This window comes from Anomaloglossus baeobatrachus, chromosome 3 (genome assembly GCF_048569485.1).
Source record: "Anomaloglossus baeobatrachus isolate aAnoBae1 chromosome 3, aAnoBae1.hap1, whole genome shotgun sequence".
Lineage (NCBI taxonomy): Eukaryota > Metazoa > Chordata > Amphibia > Anura > Aromobatidae > Anomaloglossus > Anomaloglossus baeobatrachus.
The window spans coordinates 209,945,034-209,965,081 of NC_134355.1; the positions used below are offsets into that span (position 1 = coordinate 209,945,034).

The 20,048-nt window shown below is 46.3% G+C and overlaps 1 protein-coding gene across 1 annotated transcript in view; it reads left to right on the forward strand.

The window, feature by feature from the left end:
* Positions 1 to 20,048, forward strand: part of NDUFAF7 (NADH:ubiquinone oxidoreductase complex assembly factor 7) — a 198,925-nt gene that overhangs the window by 45,435 nt on the left and 133,442 nt on the right. The window contains exon 2 of the mRNA XM_075339703.1: positions 11,451 to 11,608. Coding sequence (XP_075195818.1) covers positions 11,451 to 11,608 — 158 coding nt within the window. The remainder of the gene's footprint in view (positions 1 to 11,450; positions 11,609 to 20,048) is intronic.

Sequence of the window (20,048 nt, forward strand, 5' to 3'; positions counted from 1 at the left end):
TTCCAGTGCTCCTCCACCTTCTCGGCGACACTCCCTGGCGTCTTCCCGACCGCCCGGATCTTGTGTCGCAAGGTCCAATATTCCACCAGAATACAGCACAGCTGCATTTGACGGCGTGGCGCTTGAATCCTTGATTCTAGCCAAGTCTCATCTTCTTCCAGGGTAGTTCATACCATGCTTAATGCTCGCAAGCCTTCCTCCGCCAGCATTTATCACAGGACCTGGAAGACCTATCTGTCCTGGTGTGACCGTCCTAATCGGTCGCCCCTGACCTTTTCAATCCCTAATGTTCTTGCCTTTTTGCAAGACGGTATGGACTCGGGTCTTGCTCTCAATACCCTTAAAGGACAAGTTTCTGCCCTGTCAATTTTTTTCCAGAAGCAGCTGGCTTCTCGCCCTCAGGTCCGTACCTTTCCTCAAGGGGTGGCGCATTTGGTTCCCCCTTATCGTCACCCCTTAGATCCCTGGGATCTGAATTTGGTTCTCGGAGCACTTCAGCTTCCTCCTTTCAAACCCTTGAGAGAAACCTCTCTTCAACGGCTGTCTTGGAAAGTTGCCTTTTTAGTCGCAATTACCTCTATCAGGCGAGTGTCCGAACTGGCAGCTCTGTCCTGTGGCCCACCTTACCTGATATTCCATCATGATAAGGTGGTCATTCGGCCTTCCCCCGCCTTCCTTCCGAAGGTCGTATCCTCTTTCCACCTGAACGAGGACATTGTGTTGCCGTCATTCTGCCCGGCCCCGGTCCACTCCTTTGAGAAAGCCCTTCACACTCTCGATCTTGTCAGGGCTCTGCGGATCTACATCTCCAGAACAGCGCCGTTGCGCAAGTCCGATTCCCTTTTCGTCCTCTCAGAAGGACACAAAAAGGGCGACCGGGCTTCCAAATCCACGATTTCTCGATGGATCAGGACTGCCATGTGTGAAACTTACAAAACATGAGGTGTTGTTCCTCCTCAATCTGTGCAGGCCCACTCTATACGAGCAGTGGGTGCCTCCTGGGCTATCCGCCATCAGGCTTCGGCGGCCCAACTTTGCAAGGCCGCTACCTGCTAAAGTGTGCACACATTTACAAAATTCTACAGAGTGCACACGCATGCATCCGCGGATGCTGCTCTTGGAAGACAAGTCCTTCAGGCGGCAGTGGCCCATTTATAAGTGGCCACTGCTCGGTTTTTTGACAGTGTTTGTTATGTGTTCCCTGCAGTTGTTAGTCAGCTCTTAGGCTGATGTTCTACACTGTTAATAGTTCAGTTCCCACCCAGGGACTGCTTTGGGACGTCCCACTGTCTGTGTCCCCCAATGAAAAGGCGAGAAAGGAAAGGACACTTTTGTGTACTCACCGTAAAATGTCTTTCTTGGAGCCTTTCATTGGGGGACACAGCTCCCACCCTTGTGGTTTTGGTTGTCCTTCTACTGCTTTTACAACAAACTGAGCTAGTTCCCGCCTAGCTGGGGTTATATGCTGTGGGAGGAGGAGCTAACACTTTTTTCAAACCTAGTGTCACGCCTCCCCTGGAGACACCATATAACCCACTGTCTGTGTCCCCCAATGAAAGGCTCCAAGAAAGACATTTTACGGTGAGTACACAAAAATGTCCTTTTGAACTCCATTGGATTCAATGGTAGGCCAAACCTAAGGCAGATAAAACACTCTCTTGGTGGGTTGAAAAGCTTCAAAAACAGCAAAAATACATTTTACAGTGCTGGCCTTGCTTCCACACACCCCTGTCAGTATAGACAAGACACAGTTTAGAGATCCATCTTGGAGTCTTAAGATTTAAAAACATTTCAGGCAGACAGCAGGACCAAGGCATCAAATGCTCCCCCCCTCCCATATTTCCCCATAGTGTTTTTGCACAACACTGAGATGTGGTCCATGCAGCACATAGGATGTGGCCTGGCATTTCAATTTTAAAAATAAAAAGGGGAATGAGTTACAGGATTAGGCCTTTTGCTCCCACACCTGCCAGTACAGACAAGACACAGCCTGGAGACCCATCTTGGAGTCTCCACATTTCCAAAAATAAAAAGTGGCAACAATTGGCACAGACTACAAATAGTCCAACAAAGCAAGATGGATGCATGGAACTGACCCTGTAACAAGACATGAACCGGCATTTTGTACCTTCACCAGAGACAGTAAGATGACAGACAGGCGTAGGCCTCTTGTTCCCAGAACCCTGGCAGTACACCATCATCTAATCTGCACAGTCTGGGACTGGGGTTGCAAAGTCATTGGACATCCACAACGTGTTTTGTTTTTTTCATGACAGTTATGCGGTCTATGCTTTCAGGGGACAGCCGGATGCGCTTATCTGTCAATGCACTAGTAGCAGCGCGGAAGGCACATTCAGAGAAAGTGCTGATTGCCGTGGAGGCCAAAACTTCCAAGGTTTGTCTGGCGACCTCAGGCCACTCTTCCATTTTTGAAGATCAAAATGCAAATGGGTTTATTCCTCTCCCCCCTCTTGCATCGATGGTGATCTCTAGATTCTCCTGCATCATCCTCTCCAGTCGTTCACTATGTGTCAGACTTCTACTCTGTTCTGCAGGTGCATGTGATGGTCTAAAAAATTCCAAAGGCTATATATATGGTTAATTATACAACGCGTTTCGGCTCGGATGTTTTATCCTTCAGCCTTTTTCAGATATAATTGAGAGAAAAAAAGATGTATCCGAGCCGAAACGCGTTGTATAATTAACCATATTTTAATGTACAAATAAAATATCTCTTTTTACTTATTTGTATATTGGTCCAGTCATATGACCAAAAATCATCCAATATGTTCCACCATTGGTAGCAGGAGCGCTGCAAGACTGGTAATTGCCTTTGGAACTTCTTTCACTAAGTGGACCTGAAGGAGGGCTCCTTTATAGTATCCAGTGCGATTGCTGCATACTGCACCATAATCCTATAGGAAAGTGGGTCAACTCCTTTTGGATTATTCCAGGCTTTCTAACCTCTGAACCAGGAGGGAGTTCCACTATTTCAACACCTTTATATATTAAAAAAAACTCACTACACTCAGACTGGCGCCACGTTTGTCTCTTTCTTTCTTTCCCTGTCTCCAGGGTATTTTTTCAATGGTCTAAAAAATGTATGCCACAGATATTGCTTCTGCCACTTGAACTGCTGCTAATGTTTTTGCATTGACGACGCGATGTTCCCGTTCTTGGAATTGTAGAACTGCCATGCACGCTGTGTGCCTTACTTTTGTCTTGTGGAAAACTATTTTTAAGATGGTCTACAAGCTTGTTTTAATACTCCAGCATCAGCATGTCCCTTTCCAAGGTGGGAAGCATCTTGCTAAATCTTGTACTTTGGATCTAACAGAGTAGCAACCCAGTAGTCAGTACAATTTCTAATACTAACTACGGACATCATATTGCATATAGTGCAGCAAGAAGGTGCTCATCTCATGTGTCGAACGCTACCATAAGATCTAAGTCCATGTTGTGTTGGTGGAGGGGTAAAACTCAAGCTTCCCTTATCCCTCCCCTCCCACCAACCATGGAGAAAAGAGATTTGATCAATATCTTCTTCATCTCCTGAGTTTTCTGCGCCCATCACCTATTCCTCCTCCATTTGCTCCTCGGCTCCTGCACCTTCACTACCAGTTTTGTCTGTTTCCATGAGCCTGCGTCAATAGATGGACTCCTTGCTTCTGTGACACTCGCCTGTCCGACGACTTTTCGGACCTTACAGGAAGTGGTATTCCTTCCTCATCCTCCTCCTCTTCCTCTGGGAACTCCACGTCCTCCCGCAGACTATTCAAATTTTACTCGAACATGTAGATGAGCGGCATAGTGATGCTGATGATTGCATTGGCAGTACTAACCATCTTTGTAGCCATTTTGAAACTGTGCAGGAGGGTGCAGGGGTCCTTAATTTGTGCCCACTCCGCAATCGTGATTTGCCCCACATCCATACTGCATTGTCCCAGACTATGCCTCATGGCATTGAGCACTATGGCTTGCTGCTGCTGCAACATGTGCAGAGTGAAATTACAGTGTCGGCACATCGCATGTTAACCGGTAGGCCAAAAGACATTTTTGTAGTATTGCAAGTCGATTAGATGCGGGGTGCCACTGATGGAAGTGAGCACACAGCGATCATGCCTTCTGTAGCAGCGCATTCAGGCCGGGATAATGGGCTAGAAATTTCTGTACAACCAGGTTGAGGACGTGAGCCAGGCACATGCAAGGCACATGTGTGATGAGTCCCAGGCGTAGGGCTGCCAACAGGGTTGCACCGCTATCACACACGTCCCTGGTTCCAGGTTCAATGGAGACAGTCACTTATCAAACTCAGCCAGGATAGCGGTCCACAAAACTGCAGCTGTGCGACATGTTTCTTCAAAGCATATTAATTTCTGCATTGCCTGATGGCGTTGATCCCTGGTTGTAGGGAGGTGGGGAGGGATTCTCTCTGCACTCTTGGAAAGCGTGTTACATTAAGAGAGAGGTTGAGGGTGCAGGTGGAGGCCCTAGAGGAGGTAGAGGAAGCGGTAGATCCAGAAGTTTGTCTCGCACGCCTTGGGGATTTTAAGACTTGGGAGCAGACTCTTCCCCGCCTGCCCTCACAACCACCAGAATAACCCAGTGCCTAATCAGCGTGATATAATGATCCTGGCCAAGCTTGCTCGTTCAGGTGAGAGTGATGAAATGCACCCTTGGAGATGCATGGTTTTTCAAGGAAAAGATAATGTCTGCGACATGATGGTGTATCACAGGAGCAGCTTTATTAGAGAAGTAATGGTAACTGGTACTCGGGGACTGCAACAGCCATCAGGTTTCGGAAACCGTCTGTATCTACCAGGCGGAAAGGCAGCATTTCTGTGGCCAATAGTTTAGATATAGTGAAGTTGAAGTAGTATGCGTGCGCCTCAGGTATCTGAGTCTCATCATCATCACCTCCACCCCTGGGTGTTAACGTCAATTGGATGAGGGTCAGGATCCTGCCCGAAATCTACTTAGTCCAAGCCGGGATCCAACTGACAAAGATTTTGGGCATCAGTGCCAATGCTTTCCTCCTCTTGAGTTTGGAAATCTTTGGAGCAGACCTCTGATGCCCATGGGATAGAATGTGTGAGCAGCTCTGCAGACTAGCCCATATGTGATTCCCCACAGTCTGTTTGCCGGTTAAATATAGACACGGGGGGAAACAAGTGTAATTGGGGTGGTACCTCTGAAGAATTAACTGTGTGTGATGCTGAGGTGCAGGAAGAGTCCGAGAGGCCACTTGATGCAGCGCTTGCCATCCACTCTAGCACATGCTGTTTATCGCCTTCATTTAGAAGTTAAAGCGTTGTTGCGGCTGCCAAGGAAATCTAGAGAAGAAGGCTGTACAGTGATGGAAGTTGTTCTAATTTCTCTTGGCATAGGATGAGGTGGTGTTTGCGCAGTAGAGCTTTGACTAACATTAGAACGTCCCACATGTATACCTCGAACACGCCGCCTCTTCATCCTTCCACCATAACCTCGTCATGATTTAACACTTATGGTTGATGTACCCTTCCTATTTCAAACAGATGTTTCGCAACAGCTGTCAGATACTTCACACAAAAGATTAATTCTTTATTTCTTGCCTGAGATGGCAATATTGTGAAGGCACTAAAAAGTACCAATAACTAGAAATGTAGTTCACTGCGTAATTTGGCGCAGGCAGTAATAAGCAGCAACACCTAGAAATGTGGTTCACTGCGTAATTTGGAGCAGGCACTGAAAAAGGCCAAGACCTATTTAGCTAGTTCACTAGCAATTTTAGAACATTCACTACTAACTAACACTACCTAGAAATGAGTTTGACTGGCTAAATTGGAGCAGGCAATAGTAAGTAGCAATACCTATTTAGATTGTTCACTGGCATCTCTTTAGCAGGCACTCACAAGTAGCAATTCCTATTTCTATCATGAAATGCCGATGTGTGGCACACACCTTTCCCTGCACTGCATGTCCCTATTCTACACTATCGCTCTCCTTTCTATCTCAACTACCTATCATTAAACCCTTAGCTAAGCTAACTGTCTAGCAGCACTTGCGGTAACACCTTCCCTAATGGTTAACATTCTCAAAATGGTGCCGACACCGCATGTCCTCATTGTATATGCAGAGGGATATGTGACTTAGGCAGCCAATGAAATAAGCCCTTGGGTCAGAATCCTTGTGGATGTTTGCTTACCGTGATTGGCTACAGGAACATTTGCTAATAAAGTTCAGGAAAAAAAAGTTGCCTCTGGCTTCTCCCGAGTCACCACCCCCTCCACTCATTAAATACATCCCCCATTCATCATACATCACCACAATTGTATCGAAAAGCATAACATGTTATTAGAAAAGCATTTTTGGAAAACACGATCAGTTATCAAACAAAAACTGAACATTGCCGACTTTTGGGGAAAGGGCTCCTGTTGCTCGTATTGCAAACAGGCTAAGACTTATACCAAATTTTAAATTGGTGAACCTTTATCGAACAGATTCCCTCATCTCTAGCTGAGACTACGAATGTCCCGTCATCTCAAACAGAAAAGGCCAACTTAGGCTGCTTTCACACATCCGGTTTGAGCCGTGCGGCTCAATCCGGCTGTGAAACCTATGCAACGGATGCGGTGAAAACACCGCATCCTTTGCATAAGTTTTTTACATGCGGCCAGTCAGATTTTTGCCGCTTGCAGCATGCTACTGAGCATGCGCAGTGGCAAAAACCACATGCGGCGGCCGGATGCGGTTTTTGCCGCATCCGGCATTCATAGGGATGCATTGAGAAAAGCGCTGCATCGGCCGGATGCGGCGCGATGCGTTTTTTTTTGCCGCACAAAAAAACGTGCCAGGCAATGTTCCATCCGGCCGCCGCATCGGCTAAATCTGCTGCCTGCGGCAAAAACCGGACCGAACGCAAGGCCATGCGGCACAATGCGGCACTAATTAAAGTCTATGCAGGAAAAACGCAACCGGCAGCAAAAAAAACGGTTGCATTTTTCCTGCAAAGTGCCGGATTGTCCGCATAGCAAAAACCGGAGGTGTGAAAGCAGCCTTAGGCGATCAAAGGCTTTCTCTGCACCTAAGCAGAGAAGGAGGGTCTGTCTTTTATTTCTATTTGACACATGTATCAAATCTATCAACCTCCTCATGTTTTCCCCACCCTGATGAAAAGGCACAAAACCCACATAATCTTTTTTAATAAGTTGAGGTGGCCAATTATTAAGGTCTATTAGTTAACAAACTTGTAAATATTTTAAGAGCTATTGGTCTATTAGAACAGTCTAGAGCAGTCATGGCGAACTTTTCACAGGCCAAGTGCCCAAACTGTAGCCCTAAACCCAATTTTTTTTCCGAAGTGCCAACCAATCCTATTATGTAAATAATTGATTGTAACCTTACCTTTGCAGTTTTCCCTTCTCTTCAGCAGGGGACATCACGCTCATGCATGCTTACCACACATTGAAGCTGAGCCCCTGACACTGCCCTTTCCAGACACAGCAGTTGGATTGATGTTTCTGGAAAAAATTGCAGCATATTAGACAGATAAATTTTAGCATGGAATGCAATCAGATTTCACCCTGTAATCCACATCTACATTTCAAAGTCTGAATATCTTGAAAACCCATAAAGACGTACGAGTTGCTACCCTCACCTTTCATTGTGTAGTTATGTCTACCTTCCTGGCCACTTCCTACTAAACATGTCCCCCATCCTGATATATATTTCCTACATTCTAGCATATTTGTCCCCATCATGGCCCCATACTGGCAACTGTATCCCATCCCAGTATATTCCCCATACTGGTAAATGTTCTTCCATCCCGGCATGTACCCCATTCCTGGTAAATGTACCCCATCCTGGTAAATATACCCCATTATTGTAAATGTATTTCATCGCTGGCAGGTTCCCCCATGCTGTTAAATGACCCCATCCTGGTAAATGTACCCCATTCTGGCATGTTCCCCCATCCTGGTAAATGTACCCCATCCAGGCATGTTCCCTTATCCTGGTAAATGTCACCTTTCCTGGCATGTTCCCCTTTCTGCTAAATGTTCCCCATCCTGGCATGTTCATGTACCCCCATCCTGGCATTTTCCCCCCCATGGCTGGTAAATGTATCCCCCATCCTGGTAATTGTATCCCATTTTGTTAAATGTCACTCTTCCTGGCATGTTCCCCTTCCTGCTAAATGTACCCCATCCTGGCATGTTTTCCCCCGTCCTTCCAGCCATGTTTCCCCCCATCCTTGCAGCCATGTTTCCCCGCATCCTTGCAGCCATATTTCCCCCATCCTTGCAGCCATGTTTCCCCCCATCCTTGCAGCCATGTTTCCCCCCCATCCTTGCAGCCATGTTTCCCCCCCATCCTTGCAGCCATGTTCCCCCCCCATCCTTGCAGCCATGTTCCCCGCCATCCTTGCAGCCAAGTTTCCCGCCATCCTTGCATGTTTTTCCCCCATACTTGCATGTTTCCCCCCATCCTTGCAGCCATGTTTCCCCCATCCTTGCAGCCATGTTTGCCCCCATCCTTGCATGTTTGCCCCATCCTTGGCAGCCATGTTTCCCCCATCCTTGCATGTTTGCCCCCATTTTTGAAGCCATGTTTCCCCCCATCCTTGCAAGTTTCCCTCCATCTCTGCATGTTTCCCCCATCCTTGCATGTTTCCTCCATCCTTGCAGCCATTTTCCTCCACCCTTGCATGCTTCCCCCCATCCTTGCATGTTTCCCTCCATCTTTGCATGTTTTCCCCATCCGTGCAGCCATGTTTCCACCCGTGCTGTCCATGTTTGCCCCCCCCCCGTGCTGTCCATGTTTGTCCCCCCCGTGCTGTCCATGTTTGCCCCCCGTGTGCTGTCCATGTTTGCCCCCCCCCGTGCTGTCCATGTTTGCCCCCCCCCCCCGTGCTCTCCATGTTTGCCCCCCCCATGTGCTGTCCATGTTTGCCCCGTGCTGGCACTGTCCCCCCCACACCTTGGCACAGCCACACACGGTTTAAAAATTTTAAAAAAACACTCACCTTCCAGCACCCGCTCCTCCGCTGCGCGCCACTGGGTCCTCAGTTAGTTCCCGCGCGGCCACAAGACGCCGGCGACGCTTACTGACGCTCCGCCCTCTCCTAGACAACAGGCCTGCGGCCTAGGAGAGGAGGCGTGTTAGAGGGAGGAGAAATGTCTCCTCCGCTCCAACACAACTTTGAACTGCCGGCGCAATCACACCGACAGTTCGAAGTGGCTGAATGTGGCGACAGAGCGCGTGCTGGCAGAAAGGGCTCTGCGTGCCCAGTCTGGCACGTGTGCCATAGGTTCGCCATCACTGGTCTAGAGGGTCCCTGCCGCCTTAGGGATAACGATTATATAAGAGTGCAGTAGAGTGTTAGGGATGGGTTAACCCTTCATAAATGAATTAACCCTTTCACGACCTTGGACGGATCTATCCGTCCAGGATCGTGTTCCGTTAAGCCCCGCCCCCTGCCGCGGGCAGGCGGCGTGGATCGGCACACATATCAGCTGTTTCCAACAGCTGACATGTGTGCCTGCTAGCCGCAGGTGGAATTGCTTCCACCCGCGGCCATTAACCCCTTAAATCTTGCTGCCAAAGTCTGGCAGCAAGATTTAAATGCGCGCGGCCATGTTTGTTACCGCCGCCCCCACCGGAAGTCACGTGTGTTATCACGTGACTATCGGTGGTTGCCATCGTAGCACAGGGTCATGTGATGACGCCTGCTGCTACGATGTTTCACTTTCGTTTTCCCTCGGCCGAGAGCAGAGGGAAAACCAAAGTGACTGAATCTGCGGTTTACAGCTGTATTGCTGTGATCAGCAGATAGCGATCAGCGATCGGATTGCTGATTGCTATAGCCCCCTAGGGGGACTAGTAAAATAAAAAAAAAAAGTAAAAAAAAGTTTTAAAAAATAAAAAAAAACAAAAAACCTAAAAGTTCAAATCACCCCCCTTTCCCCCCATTGAAAATTAAAGGGTTAAAAAATAAATAAATATACACATATTTGGTATCGCCGCGTTCAGAAATGCCCGATCTATCAAAATATAAAATCAATTAATCTGATTGGTAAACGGCATAGTGGCAAAAAAATTCGAAACGCCAAAATTACGTTTTTTGGTCGCCGCAAGTTTTACGCAAAATGCAATAACAGGCGATCAAAACGCAGCATCTGCGCAAAAATGGTACCATTATAAACGTCAGCTCGAGACGCAAAAAATAAGCCGTCACTGACCCATAGATCCCAAAAAATAAGAACGCTACGTGTTTCGGAAAATGGCGCAAAACGTGCGCCACTTTTATTGGACAAGCTTGTGAATTTTTTTTAACCCCTTAGATACAAGTAAACCTATACATGTTTGGTGTCTACAAACTCGCACCGACCTGAGGCATCACATAGATACATCAGTTTGATCATATAGTGAACACGGTGAATAAAACATCCCAAAAACTATTGTGCAATCACACTTTTTTTTGCAGTTTTTCCACACTTGGAATTTTTTTGCTGTTTTCCAGTACAATATATGGTAAAACCTATGGTTTCATTTAAAAGTACAACTCGTCCCGCAAAAAACAAGCCCTCATATGGCAAGATTGACGGAATAATAAAAAAGTTACGGCTCTCGGAAGAAAAGGAGCAAAAACAAAAACACAAAACGGAAAGTGCCCGGGGGCTGAAGGGGTTAAACAAATTAGTCATATGAGGAGTTAGCTCCTCCACAAAGGTTTTATAATACAGGTATGTGAGACCATCTTGCCCTCAAGATGTACCCAATGGCAGATCTTTCAGAATATGTGAAATCTCCTCCTGGGTAATTGTGTAGGTGAGGGACTTCACTGCCTGTGAGGGGAGGACTGGCAATGTGAGATTAGATAGGTAACTTTTTAATAAAGTGTTCCACCGTTTCAGATTCAAAGGAAGTACTGTAAACTTTTAACTCTTCTAACTTAAAGGGGTATTCCCATCTCCGGGATCCTATCCAAATATATAGTAGGTGTAGTAATAAGAATATTAATTGTAAATCCCTCCAACTAGAATGTAGTATAGTTATCCTGATATAGCCATCTCTCTTACCTCATGTGCAGAACATTTCACCTTAGGTATCCGTGGTTACGACCACCAATATAGTGACAGTTAGTTGCTTGTGGTCGTAACCATGGATACCTAAGCTGAAATGCCCTGCAAATGAGGTAAGAGACCCAGCTATAATCAGGAGACATATACTACATTTCTAATTAGAGGAATTTACAAATATTATTATTGTTATTACACCTATAATGGTTGTGGTCGCACTATGTGTGATCATGAGCGGCTTAGGGCGATGGTGGCCTGCTGTTGCTACCACTAGTTTCAGCTGGATGTGCGTCCAAGGGTACAATAGTTATTACCACATAAAGTGACACTTTAGCAGGCTTTAAATATCTGGCTGGTCAGTAGATTAAAACATTTCTTTTTTATATTTTCTAGCGTTTGCTGGAGGTCACATCGCCAGGCGCCAATGTAACACAGGTGGGAACTCTGAGGACTGCAACCAACTTCTGAAACACCTTATTATGAAAATTAAGGCCACAGGTCCTATTACAGTGGCTGAATACATGAAAGAAGTTTTAACAAATCCCATAAAGGTACACTGTCCATATGTGCAATAATATTTATTAAGTTTCTGCTGTCAATCTGGGGTGCACAAGCTTTTTTAGTCTGAGGGCCACATTGTCATCTTTTTTTCCTATATTGGGATGCGATAAAAGTTAGAACCTGACATGTGATACCTGATGCCCAATCCAGGGCTGCAGGTATCATGGACAGACAGCCAGGTCTGTTTAACGATGCGGCGTTTCACAGAAAAACATACCTTTACAAGCTGCCCTGGAAACTAGTTGGAGAGGTGGGTCTCCGATGACTTCACACTGCCTGCTCTCCTAGGTAAGCATATAGGCAGACACCTGTCAATCTAGGTACATACACCACACACGCCTTTCTCATATCAGACACATGCAGCTCACAGACCATTTACTTATCAGGCACTTGCAGCACATACACCACTCCCATATCCGATACATATAGTACACACACTAACCACGTCAGACATGCAGCACATGCCACTCACATATCCGACACAGACTGATCACTTATCAGACCCGCTGCACACGCCACTCACATATTCGACACACACACTGATCACATATCAGACACGCTGCACACCACTCACATATCCTACACATACATTACACACACTGATCACATATCAGACACGCTGCACACCACTCAGAAATTCGACACACACAGCACACACACTGATCACGTCAGACACGCTGCACACGCCACTCACATATTTGACACAGACACTGATTACTTATCAGACACGCTGCACACCACTCACATATGCAACACACACAGCACACACACTGATCACATATCAGATACGCAAGACACACACCACTCACAGATTCAATGTAAACAGCACACACAATGATCATTTCAGACCCGCTGCACATGCCACTCACAAATTCGAGACACACACACTGATCACATATCAGACATGGTACACATGCAACTCACATATCTGACTCACACATTACACAAACTGATCAAATATCAGGTACACAACACACACCACTCAAAAATTCAACACACACAGCACACACACTGATCACATGTCATACACGCTGCACACGCCACTCACATATTCAACACATACAGCACACACTGATCACATGTCAGACACACTTACCATTCACCTAAGTCAGATATCAGACATGCAGCACATGCCAATCTCACATATGTGACACACACAGCACACACACTGTTCAGATATCACACACGTTGCACACCACTCACATATCCAACACAAATTACACACACTGATCACATATCAGATACACAACACACACCACTCAGAAATTCGACACACACAGCACACACACTGATCACATGTCAGACACGCTGCACACGCCACTCACATATTCGACACAGACACTGATCACTTATCAGACACGCTGCACACCACTCACATACCGTATTTTTCGGACTATAAGACACACTTTTTTTCTCCCAAATGTTGGGGGAACGTGGGGGTGCCGCTTATAGTCTGAATATAGGGCTGCGGGGAATGAGGGTGCTGGGGTGGAGCGGGTCATCGGCGGCACGAGCAGGCTGCAGCAGCGCCTGCCGTGACCATGTGGGCCCGCTCATTACATGCACGCCCATCCTCCCGCCCATCTCTCAGCGCTGAATCCGGCGCTACAGGTGGGCGGGGGATGCGCGCATAGTAAATAGCCAGCTCGCATGACCACCCCTGCAACTACAGCCTAAAGTGATCATGCTCTGCTGTGTTCTCTGCCCCCCGCGCATCATTATCAGCGCGGGGTGCAGTGAATCAGTACACTCACCGTTCCCCTGCAGCACCGCAATGTCCTCCTGTCTGCCGGCTGCAGCTGTATGGAAACTAGCGGTGCTCACAGCGATGACGTCATCGCTGTGCGCACGTGTCCACACAGTCGCGCTGGCAGACAGGAGGACATCGCGATGCTGCAGGGATCGTGGCCGGCTCAACACAGCGCTGCCGGCACAGGCGGGAGGAGGAGCGACGCTGTGTGGAGCGAGGAAAGGGGAGTGTAAACGTTTATTTATATTTGTGTGCCACAGGATGCGGGGTATATGAGCAGGATGATGGGGGTATATTATTATTATTATTATTATTGTTTATTTATAGAGCACCATTGATTCCATGGTGCTGTACATGAGGGGGTTACATACAGAATACATATACAAGTTACAATAGACAGACTGGTACAGAGGGAAGAGGGCCCTGCCCTTGCGGGCTTACATCCTAAAGGATTTTGGGGAGGAGACAGTAGGTGGGGTGTAGGTGGGGCGGCAGCTCCGCACGGTGGTGGGGCGGCAGCTCCGCACGGTGGTGGGGCGGCAGCTCCGCACGGTGGTGGGGCGGCAGCTCCGCACGGTGGTGGGGCGGCAGCTCCGCACGGTGGTGGGGCGGCAGCTCCGCACGGTGGTGGGGCGGCAGCTCCGCACGGTGGTGGGGCAGTGGCGTCATTGTAGATTATAGGCATTTCTGAACAGATGAGTTTTCAGAGTCCGTTTGAAGTTTGCAAGTGTATTAGATAGTCTGATGTGTTGAGGCAGTGAGTTCCAGGAGACTGGGGATGCTCGGGAGAAGTCTTGGAGTCGGTTGCATGAGGAGCGAATGAGAGAGGAGGAGAGAAGGAGATCTTGGGAGGACCGGAGGTTACGTTTTGGAGTGTAGCGAGAGATTAGTTCAGAGATATATGGAGGAGACAGATTATGGATAGCTTTGTAGGTCAGGGTTAGTAGTTTGAATTGGATACGATAGACGATTGGGAGCCAGTGGAGGGTCTTGCAGAGAGGAGAAGCGGGGTGGTATTGAGGAGAGAGGTGGATCATTCGGGCAGCAGAGTTAAGGATGGACTGGAGAGGGGCGAGTGTGTTAGCAGGGAGACCACAGAGGAGGATGTTGCAGTATGATGATGGCGTATATGAGCAGGATGATGGTGTATATAGCACGATGGGAGCATATACCAGGATATCAGTATATAGCAAGATGGGGCTATACCAGAATGAGGGACATATATATGCACAAGGCAGGAGGGACATATATATGCACAAGGCAGGAGGATCATTACCGGGATGGGGTACCTTAGTAGAGAATTTGGGGACATTACCCCCATAATAGTGTCAGCAGCAGATCTTCGCCCCATAACAGTGTGTCATGACCACATTTTTTGCTTAAAATTTTATTTTCCTATTTTCCTTCTCTAAAACCAGGGTGCGTCTTATAGTCTGAAAAATACGGTATGCAACACACACAGCACACACACTGATCACATATCAGATACGCAAGACACACACCACTCACAAATTCAACGTAAACAGCACACACAATGATCACGTCAGACCCGCTGCACATGCCACTCACATATCCGACACATACAGCACACACAACGATCACATATCAGACACGCTGCACATGCGACTCACATATTTGAGACACACACACACTGATCACATATCAGACATGGTACACACGCCACTCATATCTGACACACACATTACACAAACTGATCAAATATCAGGTACGCAACACACACCACTCAGAAATTCAACACATACAGCACACACACTGATCACATGTCCTACACGCTGCACATGCCACTCACATATCCGACACATACAGCACACACAACGATCACATATCAGACACGCTGCACATGCGACTCACATATTTGAGACACACACACACTGATCACATATCAGACATGGTACACACGCCACTCATATCTGACACACACATTACACAAACTGATCAAATATCAGGTACGCAACACACACCACTCAGAAATTCAACACACACAGCACACACACTGATCACATGTCCTACACGCTGCACATGCCACTCACATATTCAACACGTACAGCACACACACTGATCACATATCAGACACACTTAGCATTCACCTAAGTCAGATATCAGACATGCAGCACATGCCACTCACATATGTGACACACAGCACACACACTGTTCACATGTCACACATGTTGCACACCACTCACATATTCAGCACACATTACACACTGATCACATATCAGACACACATCGGACTCACACAACTCACATATCAGATACATGCATCACACACATCACTTATATATCAGACACATGCAGCACACACACAGCTCACTTTTAAGATGTGCAGCAATGACATAGCTCAAATATTGAACACAAGCACCACACATGACACTCGTATATCAGACACGTGCAACACACTCACAACACTCACATATCAAACACAGGCAGTACACACACACATCGCTCAGATATCAGGACTGGTAGGTCATATGTCGGGTCTCCTTCTTGCCTGACAGATGATAGCTGTGTTATTCAGCCATCATTTGCCTGTAGCAATTGTAATGGCGAGGAGCCTAGACAGCCAAGGGTCTGTTTAATTTCTCATGCCTATTATTACAGTGTTCCTATGAAAGCTGGCCTGTGAATGGCATTCAGAAGAGACTGTAATTTTTGCTATACATAGCAATATTGCTGTAAATGGTACAAGCGATCGGCCAAAGTCAAGTTCAAGTACCATAAAGGTTTTGAAAAATAAACATTCAAGTTGCCCCTTTTTTCCGCATTGAAAATAAATAAATAGAAAAAATTACATACATGTATATGGGATCTCCATGTCCATAAAAAATCCTATTTATCAAAATATAAAATAATTTAACTCAATAAATGCTGTAATGAAAAAAAAATCAAAATGCTAGAATTTCATTTTTTTTTTCTGGCCACCGCAGTATTGGAAGAGATTGTAATATGAACCCATGAAAACTACCCTGAAATTGTATCAATAAAAACATAATCTCCGAGCGCAAACAGACAGCCCTATCAACCAAAAAATAAAACCATTATGTGTTTTAGAAAATGGCGACAAGTAAAATTTTGGTTTTTTTTGGGGTTTTGTTTTGCATTGATTATATGATAAATTATTTGTAATACAGCATGTACTATTTTTATTTGCTGATGTGTGTTTGAGCAAAACACCGACACACCACAAATACGGCAGCCATTTTATTGTAGTTTAGAGCTGTGCTTTGAGCTACAATTTCCCCCTGTTAATGCTCAATTAATGTTCTGTGGCGAGAGATAACAATAGAGCCACAGGAGCGGTGATAGACGGTGAGTACAGGTATGGCAACGGCGGTGGCTGGAGCTCTGTGCAGTCAGTGTAACGCCTCATTCAGATGTCTGTGTGCAGGGTTGTCTGAATAAGGCTTTACTGCTGCATCTGCAAACTGCATCACAAATCTGTGTGTGCAGACAGCAGTAAAGTCTCATTCAGATGTCTCATACAAACATCTGAATGTGGCGTTATAGTGACTGAGCAGAGACAGGCAACTTATCCCATTATGTATGTTTACGGTCTAATGAGCCGTTCATCTAATTCCATCCTCTGTGACTATAAATTTAACCCCCATTCTGTTATACACTCAGTGTAGCTAATCCCATCCTGTGTGATGCACTTATTATATGTAATCTCATTTTATGTGATGCACTCCGTATACCTAATTCTATTTTATGTGAGCACTCCTTATACTCAATCCCATCCTATGTGATGCACTCCATACAGTTAGGTCCAGAAATATTTGGACAGTGACACAATTTTCGTGAGTTGGGCTCTGCATGCCACCACATTGGATTTGAAATGAAACCTCTACAACAGAATTCAAGTGCAGATTGTAATGTTTAATTTGAAGGTTTGAACAAAAATATCTGATAGAAATTGTAGGAATTGTACACATTTCTTTACAAACACTCCACATTTTAGGAGGTCAAAAGTAATTGGACAAATAAACCAAACCCAAACAAAATATTTTTATTTTCAATATTTTGTTGCGAATCCTTTGGAGGCAATCACTGCCTTAAGTCTGGAACCCATGGACATCACCAAACGCTGGGTTTCCTCCTTCTTAATGCTTTGCCAGGCCTTTACAGCCGCAGCCTTCAGGTCTTGCTTGTTTGTGGGTCTTTCCGTCTTAAGTCTGGATTTGAGCAAGTGAAATGCATGCTCAATTGGGTTAAGATCTGGTGATTGACTTGGCCATTGCAGAATGTTCCACTTTTTTGCACTCATGAACTCCTGGGTAGCTTTGGCTGTATGCTTGGGGTCATTGTCCATCTGTACTATGAAGCGCCGTCCGATCAACTTTGCGGCATTTGGCTGAATCTGGGCTGAAAGTATATCCCGGTACACTTCAGAATTCATCCGGCTACTCTTGTCTGCTGTTATGTCATCAATAAACACAAGTGACCCAGTGCCATTGAAAGCCATGCATGCCCATGCCATCACGTTGCCTCCACCATGTTTTACAGAGGATGTGGTGTGCCTTGGATCATGTGCCCTTCCCTTTCTTCTCCAAACTTTTTTCTTCCCATCATTCTGGTACAGGTTGATCTTTGTCTCATCTGTCCATAGAATACTTTTCCAGAACTGAGCTGGCTTCATGAGGTGTTTTTCAGCAAATTTAACTCTGGCCTGTCTATTTTTGGAATTGATGAATGGTTTGCATCTAGATGTGAACCCTTTGTATTTACTTTCATGGAGTCTTCTCTTTTACTGTTGACTTAGAGACAGATACACCTACTTCACTGAGAGTGTTCTGGACTTCAGTTGATGTTGTGAACGGGTTCTTCTTCACCAAAGAAAGTATGCGGCGATCATCCACCACTGTTGTCATCCGTGGACGCCCAGGCCTTTTTGAGTTCCCAAGCTCACCAGTCAATTCCTTTTTTCTCAGAATATACCCGACTGTTGATTTTGCTACTCCAAGCATGTCTGCTATCTCTCTGATGGATTTTTTCTTTTTTTTCAGCCTCAGGATGTTCTGCTTCACCTCAATTGAGAGTTCCTGAGACCGCATGTTGTCTGGTCACAGCAACAGCTTCCAAATGCAAAACCACACACCTGTAATCAACCCCAGACCTTGTAACTACTTCATTGATTACAGGTTAACGAGGGAGACGCCTTCAGAGTTAATTGCAGCCCTTAGAGTCCCTTGTCCAATTACTTTTGGTCCCTTGAAAAAGAGGAGGCTATGCATTACAGAGCTATGATTCCTAAACCCGTTCTCCGATTTAAATGTGAAAACTCTCATATTGCAGCTGGGAGTGTGCACTTTCAGCCCATATTATATATATATATATATATATATATATATATATATATATATATATTTGTATTTCTGAACATGTTTTTGTAAACCGCTAAAATAACAAAACTTGTGTCACTGTCCAAATATTTCTGGCCCTGACTGTATATCTATTACCATCCTGTGTGATGCGCTCTGTATACCCAATCTCATCCTATCTGATGCGCTCTGTATACTTAATCTCATCCTATGTGATGCACTCTGTATACTTAGTCCCATCTTGTGTGATGCACTCTGCTGAGCCCTAGATCTAATACTATCATGTGTGATACACTCCATGTATCTAATCCCAGTGCAAGATAGAGACTACTGAGCCATGTATCTAATCCCATTGTCATGGCGGTGGTTGTGGACCCCCTGCTCCACTGGCTGAGTTTACTCTGCAGTGGTGTGACTAAGGGTGGCTTTACATGCTACAATTTCGCTACAGCGATCTTGTTGGGGTCACTTATTTTGTGACGCACATCCGGCCGCTGTAGCGATCTCGTTGTGTGTGACTTCTAGGAGTGATTTTGGATCGTTGCAAAAACGTCCAAAATCGCTCCTCGTTGACATGGGGGTCCTCTCCCAATTATCGCTGCTGTCGCTGGGGCGAAGTTGATTCTCGTCCCTGCGGCAGCACACATCGCTACATGTAACACCGCAGGAACGAGGAACCTCTCCTTACCTGCCACACGCCAGCAATGAAGAAGGAAGAAGGTGGGCGGGATGTTCGTCTCACTCATCTCCGCCCCTCCGCTTTGATTGGGCGGCCGCTTAGTGACGTCGCCGAGCAGGTAAGTACGTGTGATGCTGCCGTAGCGATAATGTTCGCTACGGCAGCGATCTCCACATATCGGCATAACGATAGGGGCGGGTGCTATCACGCTCGCCATCGCTTGCATCGGTTTGCGATGTCGCAGCATGTAAAGCCCGCTTAAGTGACTACCTGGTCTTCACAAGAGCCTCTGATGCTGATGATAGGCTTGAGTCATTATGGTTGTCACCAGGTACCACTCCACGGTAGTCCCTCGACCTGCAGCAGCTGACCTACAGGTCAAAGCAGGAATATGAAGTACAGAGGGCACAGGCAGTGACAAAGTAGACAGTCCGAAGTCTGAGCAGGCAGAACAGGATCAATATATATGAAGCCAAAGTCAGGAGAAGAGAGTTCAGGATAAACTTATAGACAAGCCAGGTAGATAACAGGAGATAGAAAACAGGAACACAACCAGACAGAGCACAAGACACTGGCTGACCTGGACCTAAGCTCAGACAAAGTGTGGTCTATCCCACTGCTGACCGGGGATAGACCAGAGCAGCAACACTCACAGGAGACAAGTG